General features: G+C 37.7%; 1 protein-coding gene across 2 annotated transcripts in view; it reads left to right on the top strand.

Annotated features, from left to right (window-relative positions):
* The window catches only part of sh3kbp1 (SH3-domain kinase binding protein 1), a 62,686-nt gene that overhangs the window by 33,555 nt on the left and 16,200 nt on the right, over positions 1-12,931 (top strand). For both annotated transcript variants that reach the window (XM_030123531.1, XM_030123530.1), the window contains exons 5-7: positions 940-1,084; positions 1,220-1,299; positions 5,473-5,562. In XM_030123531.1, coding sequence (XP_029979391.1) covers positions 940-1,084; positions 1,220-1,299; positions 5,473-5,562 — 315 coding nt within the window. The remainder of the gene's footprint in view (positions 1-939; positions 1,085-1,219; positions 1,300-5,472; positions 5,563-12,931) is intronic.

Below are 12,931 nucleotides of genomic sequence, written 5' to 3'. Positions count from 1 at the left end.
GTCATCCAATACTGATAGAATATCTAGACATTTGTCAGTTAATCTCAATAAACACTATAAAAATTCAAATATATTTGAAATTTTAGATACTCATGTTCAACAAGACTGAGTGATTTGGTGAAAAAGTCCATTTATCCATTCATTTTATGAGCCGTTCAGGACTTGTGAGGTTCACGGGGGTTCCGAAGCCTACCCCAGCTACAAATGTCATACTGTGATAATTGCGGACAGTATTGTAATTTACACCTGCCCTTTGAGCCAACTTATGCAATTACCAAGGGAAATGTACAGATTATGGTTATTATGACATGGTTATTGAAGACCTAAACTAGTTTTTTACATATTACCTCCCTCAATCATTGTCACTGAATCTACAAAATTACAATTTCAGCCTTTTGTGATTATATAATTGCACAAGCTGACATTGCGTTTTACACATGCATTTGATACTGATAGAGCTGGTGTTAGAGAAGTGCAGTTTGCAGTCAGTTAATACCAGCTTCTGAAAGTGTTAACTGCACCAGCGAAAACACATTTCAGTTTGCATCAGTTTTTAATGAATTAGACAATCAGGTTTTTGTACCAAGGATTATTTGCACAGAAAGTTTTCAGTTTTGCACCAAATGTATAAATATTCACAAATTTACATCCATGCTATCTACTTGAAAGTGCAGTTCATCTCCAACGTAATATTTTATAATTCAGTTTTTTGGAACTTAAATATTAATATTAACCCCAACTTTTCACTATCAAGCTTATATTTGATCTTTCCTACCAGTTCTGTGAAAACATACATACTGTATATTTGTATATTTGTGTGTAAATTTGTTTTCTGTATGTTTGCTAGTAGATACACCTCTGTCTGTAAATCTTTGTCTGGTCTCTCAGTATGCATGCGTATTACTGTTTGTCTGCTGTGTTGTGTATGTGTGTGTTTAGGTGGAGGAGGGTTGGTGGGAAGGAGTTCTTCATGGGAAAACTGGAATGTTTCCCTCCAATTTCACCAAAGAGATCATGTCAGAGTCGGACATGGCGTCTATAGACACGCCCACGTCGCAGGAGGAGGTTCGCAGTGTTAGAACCAGTGAGTAGAAACAAACAGTTGATACTATATACAGTGTGTTAGGACTATAATCTTTCGATGATTTTTCCTGCTGTGTCTTTGTCTGTAGAGGGCTGTCGATTACTAACCTTTACTGTTTATTGTCTGTGTATGCAGGTAAGGACAGCCCAGGCAGCGAGAGCGATGGAACAGACAGTAGATCAGACGTAGGATCAGGAGAAATCCAGCCGAAGAAGGTAGTCATCACGTAAACTACAGCTGTGTGCTACAGCAAGTGTAGCACTTACTATAATTACTACATTTAAGCATCAACAGTCAAGTTGACATGAACTTACACAGTATATTATTTTAACTACATAACAAAACATAGTTAAATGTGCATGGAACTAGTCATATACAACAGGATTCCATAGAAAAACTGAACAACTCAGGCTTCATATGTATATGGGCTGCACAGTAGGAAAACTGATATACTATACTATCTATATTATAAAAGCCAAGTGGCCTCTGTGTTCGTTTGTGTGTGTGTCTGGGGATTCACACAAAAACTGGAAAGAGCTGACTGCTGCAGTTTAGCATACATATGTATTTTTGGTCAAGGAAGAGACTAGCAAAAACAGCAAGTTGATAGGACCAATAGTTTGGGAGATATTAGTAGTTTTGGAATACAATAGCCTTACAGTTACATTGCTATGGCCAGATTGCTTTGGTGGTGACTGCTGGACAAATGCGGTACAGCATGCATGAATACACAACAGCACGGGTCAGCACAGTAGTATATTTTATTTCTTAAATAACACTCCCTGGCCACTTGATTGGGTACATATTGCTAGTACCAGGTGTACCTAATATAGTGGCCAGTGAGTGTATATGCTGTTGCTGTGGCCCATCTGTTGTAAAGTTTGATATATTGTATGCATTGGTTATTTGAGTAACTGTTGCATTTCTATGGGCATTCTCCTCTGACCTCTGGCATCGACAAGACTTTTGTATCCAGAGAACTACCTGCTTACTCATTATTTTCCCTTTTTTGACCGTTGTCTGTAAACTGTAGAGATGGTTGTGCATGTTCAAGTCATTTAAATGACTTTATTCACCATTGTGTTGCTTGGTTTGGACTTCAGTAGAATGTCTTAACCGCATCTACACACCTGAATGCATTGAGTTGCTGCCATCTGATCGGCTTATTTGATATTTGCATTAACGTCCATTCAAACTGATGTACCTAATAAGAAAGGGAGAGGATAATACAACACCCAACTTAAATAGCGCTATTTGATTGTAATTTATCTATCGAGAGGACTGGAGGGGGCTTTTCTTTCTTTCTTCCTAATTCATTTTTTTCAGTTTGTGAGAACTGGCGGGGTCAGGGTAGGAGCTGCTTTGGTTGTTTTATTGTAAAGTAATCAAGAATGATTGCGTATAAATTGAACTGAATCAAATTGAAAAATCTTTAATGTCCTACTGAAGGGCAATTTGATTTGCAACAGAAGTGTACATATCTCACATGTCACCAAAGCAATCATTCTCACATAATACAATAAATACAGTAATTAAGTCATCATAGTTAACAGTGCATTGTTCCCAACAAGCTCGCCTACAGGCTATTTAAAAACTTAACGGCAGATGGGACAAATGATTTGAGATATCAGTTTGATTTGGCTCTGCAGGGGGAAGTGTACCTTCTCTTAGATGGAAGAAGCTGAAACTCTGCATGACGAGGTTTGCCAAAATGCCCTTTGCCCTCTGAGTGGCTCTGGCTTGATACAGATGATCAAGATCATTCAAGCCAGTGCCAATTGTTTTTTGGCCGATTTTAACAACATTCCTCAGCTTGTTTTTGTTTAGAACACTGAGGTTTCCAAACCAGCAAATCAAAGAAAAAGTTAAAATGGACTCAACAAAAGATGAAGAAAATATTTTAAAAAGCTTTTTTATCAACATTAAAACACCTCAGATAAAACAGCCTCTGATTTGCCTTCCTGCAGATGGCATCTGAGTTGGTCTCAAAGGACAGTTTGTTGTCCAGGGTGGGGGCTTCCCTAATCTGAATGACAAATGGCATGGAATAACTAATGACCACTAGGGTTAGGGTTAGGGTTAGATCATTCGTTATTCCATGCCATTTGTCATCCGGATTAGGGAGGCCCCCAGGATGGTGCCTAAATACTTATACTGACTACTGCCACTGCTGTACCTTTAAGAAAGATTTGGGCTGACAGGTGCGTTCTTATGAAAGTCAAGAATCAAGGGGGTTTACAGTTCAAGCAGCTGTTACAACAATAAAGTCTACATATCTTAGAACCATTAAATCAGATCAAACCGTCCTACAGCTGTCAGATGTCTCGAAAATTAGTGGGAAAATCAAAAGCATGTGAGTTCCTTTAGAGTCAAGCAGCAAGAAAGTTGTATCAGTTGTCCTCAGTTGACGTTACATGTCCCGTGATGCGACTTTTACACATGCTGAAGTTGTACATTGTGCAGCGCTAATTGTAATGCTAACGATACTTTCAACATGAGATTGCTTCTGTTTTATTCATATAGTTTTTACAATAGAGGGGAATCGTTGTACCCTGTAGCGTCAACGCAACGCAATTACTCTTCACCCAATCTCCTTCTTTTTTGGTATTTAGGTGCAACTTGGGAACCTCTTTGTTGAGTTCATTAATATCTGCCTCAACAACTTCTGTGAACTCCAAAAGAGGCATTTAACTATTTATGGCGTCCATAACTCAGGATTAAACAGTCATAAATGTAGTGTGTTTTCTGCAGCTGTTAGACTTTGGAATTACATTATAATAAGGATATATGAATATGTAATAAAACTGTCAGATCATCATTGTTTCTAAATCTAAATGCCTAAAAGTCCAAGGAGTAACACACACTGGCGTGATCCCTCTAACATATGACTAAAGAATTCATTGACCCGTGAGGATCCACAGGTTCTAGATGTGGTAGTTTTTATACTGTTGTGTATGCATGCATGCTGTACCGCATTTGTCCAGCAGTCACCGCCAAAGCGTTCTGGGTAGCAAACGATTTTAAGGCTATTGTATTCCAAAATTACTAATATCTCCCAAAATATTGGTCCTATCAACTTGCTGTTTTCGCTAGTCTGTTCCTTGACCAAAAATACATATGTATGACAATCTGCAGCAGTCAGTTCTTTCTGGATTTTGTGTGAATCCCAAGACACACACACATACACACACACACACACACACAAGAAGCTCATCATCAAGCTTTGTAGAAGCCTGATAACGATGTAATGGTTTCCAGGTGTGCTGGAAGAGGGAAATATCTAAAACATGCAAGATACTGGACCTCGAGGACCGGATTTGAATACCCCTGATAGATTCTGGACATTTTTAAACTTTAACTCACTATCATTCAAGATTCCTAAAGAAACAGAGTGATACTGAGAGAACCAGTGAGTGAGAAGTGGGTTTATGTTCAACTAACACCAGCTTTGTGAAGGTGTTAACTGCACCAGTGGGAATTTTATTTAACTTCAAGTCAAATCGGGGTTGATGCCACAAATTTAGACCCTAATGTTGACCAAAATTTTTCAGGTCTTGAGGGGTCAGTGGATGGTCATGGGGGCAGATATACGAAGCTAGTCCAGATGAGGTGAAGGGATAAGTGAAACTGGTTCAGGGCAGTCCTCATTGTCAGAAGGGGAGGCTGAGGGGTCATTACAGTGTTCAACGGTGGTCTTGTTTAACGTATATAGGAGGGAGGTGGCTTGAGTAACAGGGGATTCAACAGTGGCTTTCACAGCAAAAAGAAGACACTTGTGATCATTTTAATCCATAAAGACCCAGTGCAACATGAATTTTTCTCTCTATTTAACCTTTTTGAGTAATTTATAACCATTTATTATAATATTATGCTCTGCATTTTGCATTTTTTTCCCTGTGAAAATCAGGTATTTTTCTGTATTTAATTCACTGACCTTGTAGATGTTCATAAAAGCTCAAATTAAAGTTGAAGGTTATTATATCAGAAACAGAGAAAACTGAAGAAAAAGTGACTTTTTCAGTAAAATATATCATTAACTGAACACAAACCAAGTGTCTCCATCCACTGTCATTGATCAAACTCCATGGGTTTTACTGGTGAATCATTGTTGTACAAGATGATGGTGTTTCCACGTTCTCTATGGAGCCTCTGAACATCCTAATGGGTCATATCTGATAACCATGAAAAGATGACAAAATGGATTTTACACCAATTATTTACATGTATCAGTAGATGGTTTAGGTCACCGGTGAATGTTTGGGTCTTTATGGGTTAAGCTGAATATAACCTTTACGCCCCACAAGGAACAAACTTTTAAAGGCTCATTCAAAGCCTAAATGAAGCACTTTGGTGGACTTGACCTCATTGGGTATCATCTTCATTCATAGGTCCGGGGGTTCGGTTTTGGTGACATCTTCAAGGACCAGCCTATCAAGCTCAGACCTCGCTCTCTGGATGTGGACTCTGAGGGGGATAAGGTGAGCCTGTTTTATTTTCGTCATACTTTTTTTTTTTGGATACTGCTATCATTGTATTGTGAAGGAAGGAAGTCCCAGCTGTGGCTCCTCCCCTTCCTCCATCTCAGTTTTTCAGCACAGGAAGTGGTTTTATGTTGACACACTCATGCACACACATGCACACCCGCACACACACACACACACACACACACACACACCCTGCAGGGATTTGACAAGCAAAGCAGAAGTGAGAGCCCTGCAGAGTGGAGAGAGAGGCAGAGAGGAGGGAGGTAATACAGTTTTACACTGACGTTTACATATTCGCACACTGTCGGCTGCTGCCAGGGCTGATGTAGCAGAGGTCCTTCTGTCTGTCTGTCTGTGTTTAACTGGAACCACAAGAGCACGGTAGAGTCAATTTTTATTTATTTCTCTGTCTTGTACATTTCTTTGCATACTCTGTAACACTTTCAACCTCTCTCATTGACTTTCTTATCTTTATATCCTCTTCTTATTCTACATTTACTATGTGAAATTCAGCAGTCTTATTGTACCCCAAAAGTTTGAAGCACTAGACTGCTAGACTCCTATTTTATCCACAATATGCGCAAAAATAAATAATAAATGTGGGTTTTGATAAAGGCTTTGGAATGTCTTGGTGGTCAGATTGCTCTGAGAGGATGTTTCATGCAGCCAAAACCACATTTTTGTGGAAACAACAAATACTTTTTTGTATTTTGTGGGTGAAAAAAGTCTGATTCATGGATGTGAAACTTCAAAGGTCAAACACACTTTTTATAGGTGCAGTTGGGTAGTTTCAGTTTTAGTGGCCCTTGACTCTTCCTCCCTACTGTCTTGACACTTCATGTATAATGTATTCATTCTTTATTTATAACACTTTTTAAACAACATTTTATTTCTATTATCTTAAAACCTCAGTCTATTGCTTCATTCTCTCTTTCTTTTTATTTTATCATCTGTTATTATATTCTCACTGCTAATAACTTCTCCTTTTAAAAATACATCACTGTAAATACTGTAAATAATATTCTCTTTTAGCATTATTATGGCTTGTTATGTGACTTTGTAAGTTGTTTCTTTCTTGTTTCTATTTTATCTGCCTTCTATGCTGCCTCTTAGCCAGGTCGTCATTTTAAATGAGAACTGGTTGCCAATTGATCTACCTGGTAAAATAAAGTGAAATAAATAGATAGACTTGGACTTAGAGGAACTTTCTGGATCCACAAGGGAAATTACTTGGTCAAAATATGAAATGGTCAAAATGGTCAGCTGCATACAAAAATACTCAAAAAAAAGCAAATAAATAAATAAAAACAAAGAAGAATTTAACTGAATTTCCCCCTGGGGATCTGTGTCTGTATACACTTTAATTGGCCTGAAAGAACAAATATCAGGCATCAAACACTTCTCTACAGACGTCTGAGTGTGTTTGAAGGATGTTTGTCAGCCTGTCCCGCTGAGCAGGAGGCTGTAACGTTGCTTTATGGTGAGACCGGTCTCTTTGCTCCCTAATGAGGCTCTGGAGGAGGTGACAGCAGATCGTCTCCATTGGGACGGGTGGACACTGAGTCACTCTGAGCCACGTCAGTAATAACCGGGGTTCAGCTGTTTGTTCATGGGTGAAGTCCACCAGTGTGGTATGAGCTCCTGCAAGGATGCTTACAAAGCTTCAAGTCCATGTGTGAACAAAGACCAACATTTCTGGATGGAGGCTAATGCATTCTGCTATCACACACACCATAACTTCCTCCTTTTCTGTACACAAAACAAGAAGTTTCCATGTCTCCTCCAGATGTTTTTTTCCCCTTCATAGTGAGTCAAAGCCACTAAAGCCACTAAGCCTTGAGATTAGCTGAGTGTACACAGTAAAAATACAGTCTAGGGGAATTTTAAGGGAAGGTAGTGGATACTTAAAGCGGGGCCATGAACTTAAGGCTATTTATGGTATAGAAAAAACCTAAAATGCAAGGACATTTGCACTAAATATCAGACTTAAATGACTAAAATGTATATGGTTGTAGATTTTAAGCATCAGTTTTTGAGTTAAAAACCCTGCATTAGTATATTTAGTAATTAATAAGCAGTATTTTAACTATAAGCTTTAACATTTTAATCAAATTGTTCTTGTCTTAATCTTCCAACCCCTATTACATAATTTTCTGGTTTGAGATATTGGACAGTTAAGTTTATTTAAACTGATGTAGATATGTTGCACCTCACATTTATAACTTAATTTCTATTCTGAGACTTGAATGGATGGTTTCATGATGTACCGTTTTTCAGTTACTGGACAGTTTCATATTCCCCATTGAAAATGCTGAAAATTACATTGGGGATTTTAGCAATTCATCATCATATTTTAACCTTCAGTTCCTAGATGAATCATAACTGAACTTCTCTATTCTAACTAAGTAAAATGTGGTTATAAAGGCCAATTTATACACAGTTTATCCCTCAAAGTCCTAAACAGCCACTGGTGACCAAAAACATCTGCTGATCTAAAATAATTAACTACTTTTGAGCCTCTAATCCTATCAATACATGTAAATATTTCAAGTAAAATCCAGTTAATCGGATCAGATGTGACCCATTTGGATGTTCAGAGGCTCCAAATTTTGCTGATTCACCAGTAAAACCCATGTAGTTTGACAAATTATGTATTTTGCTGAAAAAGTCAGTTTTCCTTAACTTTTTGGGGCTTGATGTAATAACCTTTGATTTTTTCTGAGCTTTTATGAACACCAACATGATTAGTATAGGAAAATACAGGATTTTCAGTGAAAAAATGCTGTATTCAGGGGATAATGTTATAATAATTGGCAATAAATCACTTTGGAATGGTTAAATGTAGAGAAAAATTAATTATAGGGTTGATTTATATTCCGATCCTGCCTGTGAATGAGTTTGAATGGATAGTTTCATAATAATGTGCTGTTGTTCAGTTACTGTAGAGCACCTTATTCCCTGTTGAAAACGCTGAATTTTATATTATAGTTTTTAGCAATTCATCATCATATTTAACCTTCACCTCCTTGTAAAGTGGATTCTGTATTGTAACTAAGCAAAATGTATTTACATAGCACATCTAAACATGAATTAAGCTGACCAAAGTGTTGTGCTATAGCAGACTTGGCGTTTTCTTAGTTGAATTTCCTGTACGGTTAGAGTGTTAAATCAACTCCCTGTAGATGCAGTTTTTTTGGTCCAAGTGAGGATCTGAAAGCTGAAGTCATTCTAGACCATGTACAAACAGATCTTGGCAGATATTGTGAGGTTTTGCAAGTTTCTCCGAGGGTCAGCATGTGACATTTGGCCATGTAAACCTCCCTGTGATGCTGTAATGATGTGTCCATGCTTGTGGCACCACATGGGTCTCATTAGGGAGGAAAGAAGAGGAGTGGAGGGAGTAGAGAGAGGAGAGAAGCCGGTTGGGGGGAGAGATGTGGTATTTCTCGGCCCGGACAGAACAGAGCTTCGTGTGTGTTTTCAGGACAGACCGGGCCCTGTGAGTATGTGTTTTCCTGTGGAAGAGCCACCCTGGTTCCACAAACACAGTCGAGGGATCCACTCCAGCAGAAAACAACAGGCCCTTTAAAAGCCCACGCCGCTCACGCACACGGCTACACATACACACTCTTCGTCATCAAGCCATCTTGTTGGTTTCTGTGCTAAATCTGATCGCATCGGCTCTAATTAGCTGGTTATAGTGGAGCTCTGGGACGGCGCTGTTCACTGGAGGGAAGAGATTAGCTCATATAATTGTTGTTTTTGTAATAGCTTGGTTTTGTTTTGCATATTATATTTTCCTTTTGTCCCTCTGCTACTTTGTAGTTTTAGTTTTATATGTTTCCTAACTTTTTTTTTTTTTATGGTAGTCTGTCCTTCACTTTTTAAGACACCCATGAGGATCCTTTAATGAGTCAGGTGATAACACAATAAAAAGGCCATTTGCATTTTTGGGGGCTATTTTTGGTGGTGTTTTTTTTTCTATTGTTATTATTATTATGTCTCCACACAGGTGACAGCAGTGGCTGGAGGCGTTAGTTATCAGGTTGTCCATCCATCTGTCCTGTTCTTGTTATATATCAAGAACACCTTGAGGGTATCTCTCCAAATTTGGCCCAAATGCTCAGTCGGACTCAAGGATGAACTCATTAGACGTTTAAAGATCAAGATCACCTCAGAGCACATGGCTGTGACCAAAGAATTCCTACAGCGCCTGTTAAAAGTTTGGACACAACTTTTCTTTTACCGTTTTAATAGATACATGCATGTTCTTATTACTTATGTGCAGGAAACTAATTTTGGTAATTATCGTTTTATTATTAGGCAGCATTATCTTATCAGCATTTTACATCATGTATGTAACTTATATATTTGTAAAGCAAAACAAACAAAAAACAAAAGCATACTCATACAGGGGAGCAATGACAGAAATAACAGAAGTATATACAGTAACCTAAAATAATAATAATATTAATAAAAATAATAATTATAAACTTTATTGCAGACACAAGTCCACATAACACAAGCCTACAACATACACACAGCATACAGAATAAATACAATTAAAAGGAGATACAGAATTTGTGCACATTACAAGATATACAGACTCTTGCACCAATGCTGTCTCAGTTTAGAAGTGAAATGATAGCTTTTCAGGGGGCTGACTAGGGCTTCTGTTGTGTGGTTCTCTGATGTGCCCAGGCGACACATAAAAGTAATAGAGTTAATGAGAAATGATAAGTATTTTTCCCATTTCGTTCAGGAAACAAAGTAATTTAATGTTATGCAGAGTCTTTTTGACCAAAACAAATATGTAAATATACAGATATTGGCACAAAATGAAATACAGTACATGAATGAAATGCATGTAGCCACATCATATTCCACTTAACTAGAACATATATTGAGGCTAACTCAATGTATTTAAGTTAAACACAACATGATGTAATACATTGAACACCAACTTCATCTGCAACAAGGCAATGACCTGAAACACATACATCCAAACTCTGTAAGGGTTATTTACGGTAGAGGACAGTCAGCTGGGGAGTCATCTATCATGGTTGCAAGGTCAGAGAGAAATACAGTTTTGACAGGTTTAGCAAGAGGAATGTCAAAGTATTTCAGCTAAATGTAGAAATTGTCCAGATGCTAGTTAGTGCGTAAAATATTACTATTTTTGTACCAGTATCTATACACGTGCATACATTATTTGTTGGTTAAAAAAATCTTCATACTGTTAAATTACCTAGTTTGTTGCATGTAAACAACAGAACAAACATGTTGTCTCCGGAAAATGCTAATGTGTGTTTGCTAATGTGTGTGACAGACAATATAGGCTAATTCCGACAAAATTTCACATAAATGTGCAGTAGGATAAAATGATAACATGATGAGGTTTTTAGCTAAAGGTCAACCTCAGTGTCATGTCATCATGCTTTGCAGAAACACCTTTTCTTGCCATCCCCGGCAGTCCTCTGAAAAATTAGTCTCTAAGTAAGAGTAAAATGTGTTGGAATCATACAATATTGTGAGACCGTCTGATTTCACTTAAAAATAGATGTATTATAGTCTGTTAAAATCCTTCAGATTCCTCTCTATATGTGCACTGCTCTACACACAATACTTATTACATTATTGGCTACATGAATAGGTTGAATACATCCAGATTTGCATTAAGTTTTAGCCAAGACCTCGATGATGATAATGGTGAGTCAGACTTCTGTGTAAAGTCTTAACACTCTCAGTAGAGTTCAGGTCTAGACTCTGTGGCATCCAATCCATGTGTGAAAGTGTTGTCTCATGCTCCTTGAACCACTCCTTCCCCTTTCCAACCCTGATGTTTCCTCTTATTGTCATGTTGAAATATACAGGTGTCATCGGCAAAGAAAAACTCCATTCATTATAATCAGTTCATAACACTGCCAACATAGGCTTGTACTGTGGTACTAGGTATGATGGGTAATCATTTCATCAACAGGGTCAATCTGGACTCATCAGACCATATGACCCTTTTCCATTGAAACTCTGTCCAATCGCCATGCTCTTTACAAACTGATGGTTGCTTAACCCTTTAACGGGCAAGTGACTATTTTAGGTAATTTCCACATTCATTACAAGACATTGACAGCAACAGTTCCAGTGAGGACAGTGAGGCAACAGTCTCAGGTCCAATGTGGTCTACAGGGTCTGTAAGGTCCACCTCTGCATGAACAGTGAGTGTACCTGCTTTGTTAGGTACCATGAAGTAATGGTACTAATGTAAGGAATGATGTTCAAAGGGATAATGTGGATGTTGACAGGTGTCTGGATCAGCACTTACATTGTTCTTTTTTTTTTTTACCCACCACCACCCGCCTTTTCGGAGGACAACTTTATTATTAATTACAGCTTTTTTTTAAGTAACAATCTCAAACTTTATATTCACATGTTCATCCATTCCTTGCTTGTATACATATACATAGAGGGAGGGCTCGTATAGACGAAAGTGTACAGGTTGTTCTAATGTTCTAAAAATGTTGGTCTATTGTTCTAAAATACATGTTCCTTTCACATTACATGTGTTTTTCTTGTATTTTTTTTCTTTACTACTCAGATATTTTTTGGGGGGATTTTTTTTTGACACTTATGGGCAATGAACCAAATATGGTAACTTTATTGACCTTAATTTTCTACATGACAGTAAAATGTTTGGAAAAATTTCACAAAAGTGATAAAGTCTTGTTAGGTCCTGCAATAACACACTAAGGTTGAAAAGTTGGCATCAGTGAAAGAACTGAAACATACAGTTGCGGAAAAAATTATTAGACTACCCCTTGTTTTCTTCAATTTCTTGTTCATTTTAATGCCTGGTACAACTAAAGGTACATTTATTTGAACAACTATAATATAACAACAAAAAATGCTCATAGTTGTTTAATTTCAGAGCTGATATATAGCCACTTTCCATGGTTTTCTTGATAGTAACCAAAATCACTTCAGTTCTTACATCAGTAGCTATGGCATTGTACTGCCAAAAACAGCCCTTTTAGGCATTCCATGTTTTCTTTTCGGTCTGTTTTAGTCACATGATACACACAGGAGTTAGTACTTGATTCCATAACCATTGTTTCTGATGACTTGATGGTCTAATAATTTTTTACACAACTGTATTAATTACAAGGAAGGATCTGAATTATTTGCTTGTTTTGGCCAGATTGTGCAGCATATTATTCTGGGTGGACATGGATGGAGACAGTTTGGCTAGTTGACAGATTTGTGGCCTAATAGGTCTGCTGGCATAAGTATGTTACTAGCAACTAAATTCAGTTATGCTATCAGTCAGTTGCAGAGGATGAAAGATGTCATAACCCGCAGATAGATC

Source organism: Sphaeramia orbicularis, chromosome 20 (assembly GCF_902148855.1).
Source record: "Sphaeramia orbicularis chromosome 20, fSphaOr1.1, whole genome shotgun sequence".
Taxonomy (NCBI): domain Eukaryota; kingdom Metazoa; phylum Chordata; class Actinopteri; order Kurtiformes; family Apogonidae; genus Sphaeramia; species Sphaeramia orbicularis.
This window is presented reverse-complemented; position numbering and strand designations above follow the sequence as displayed.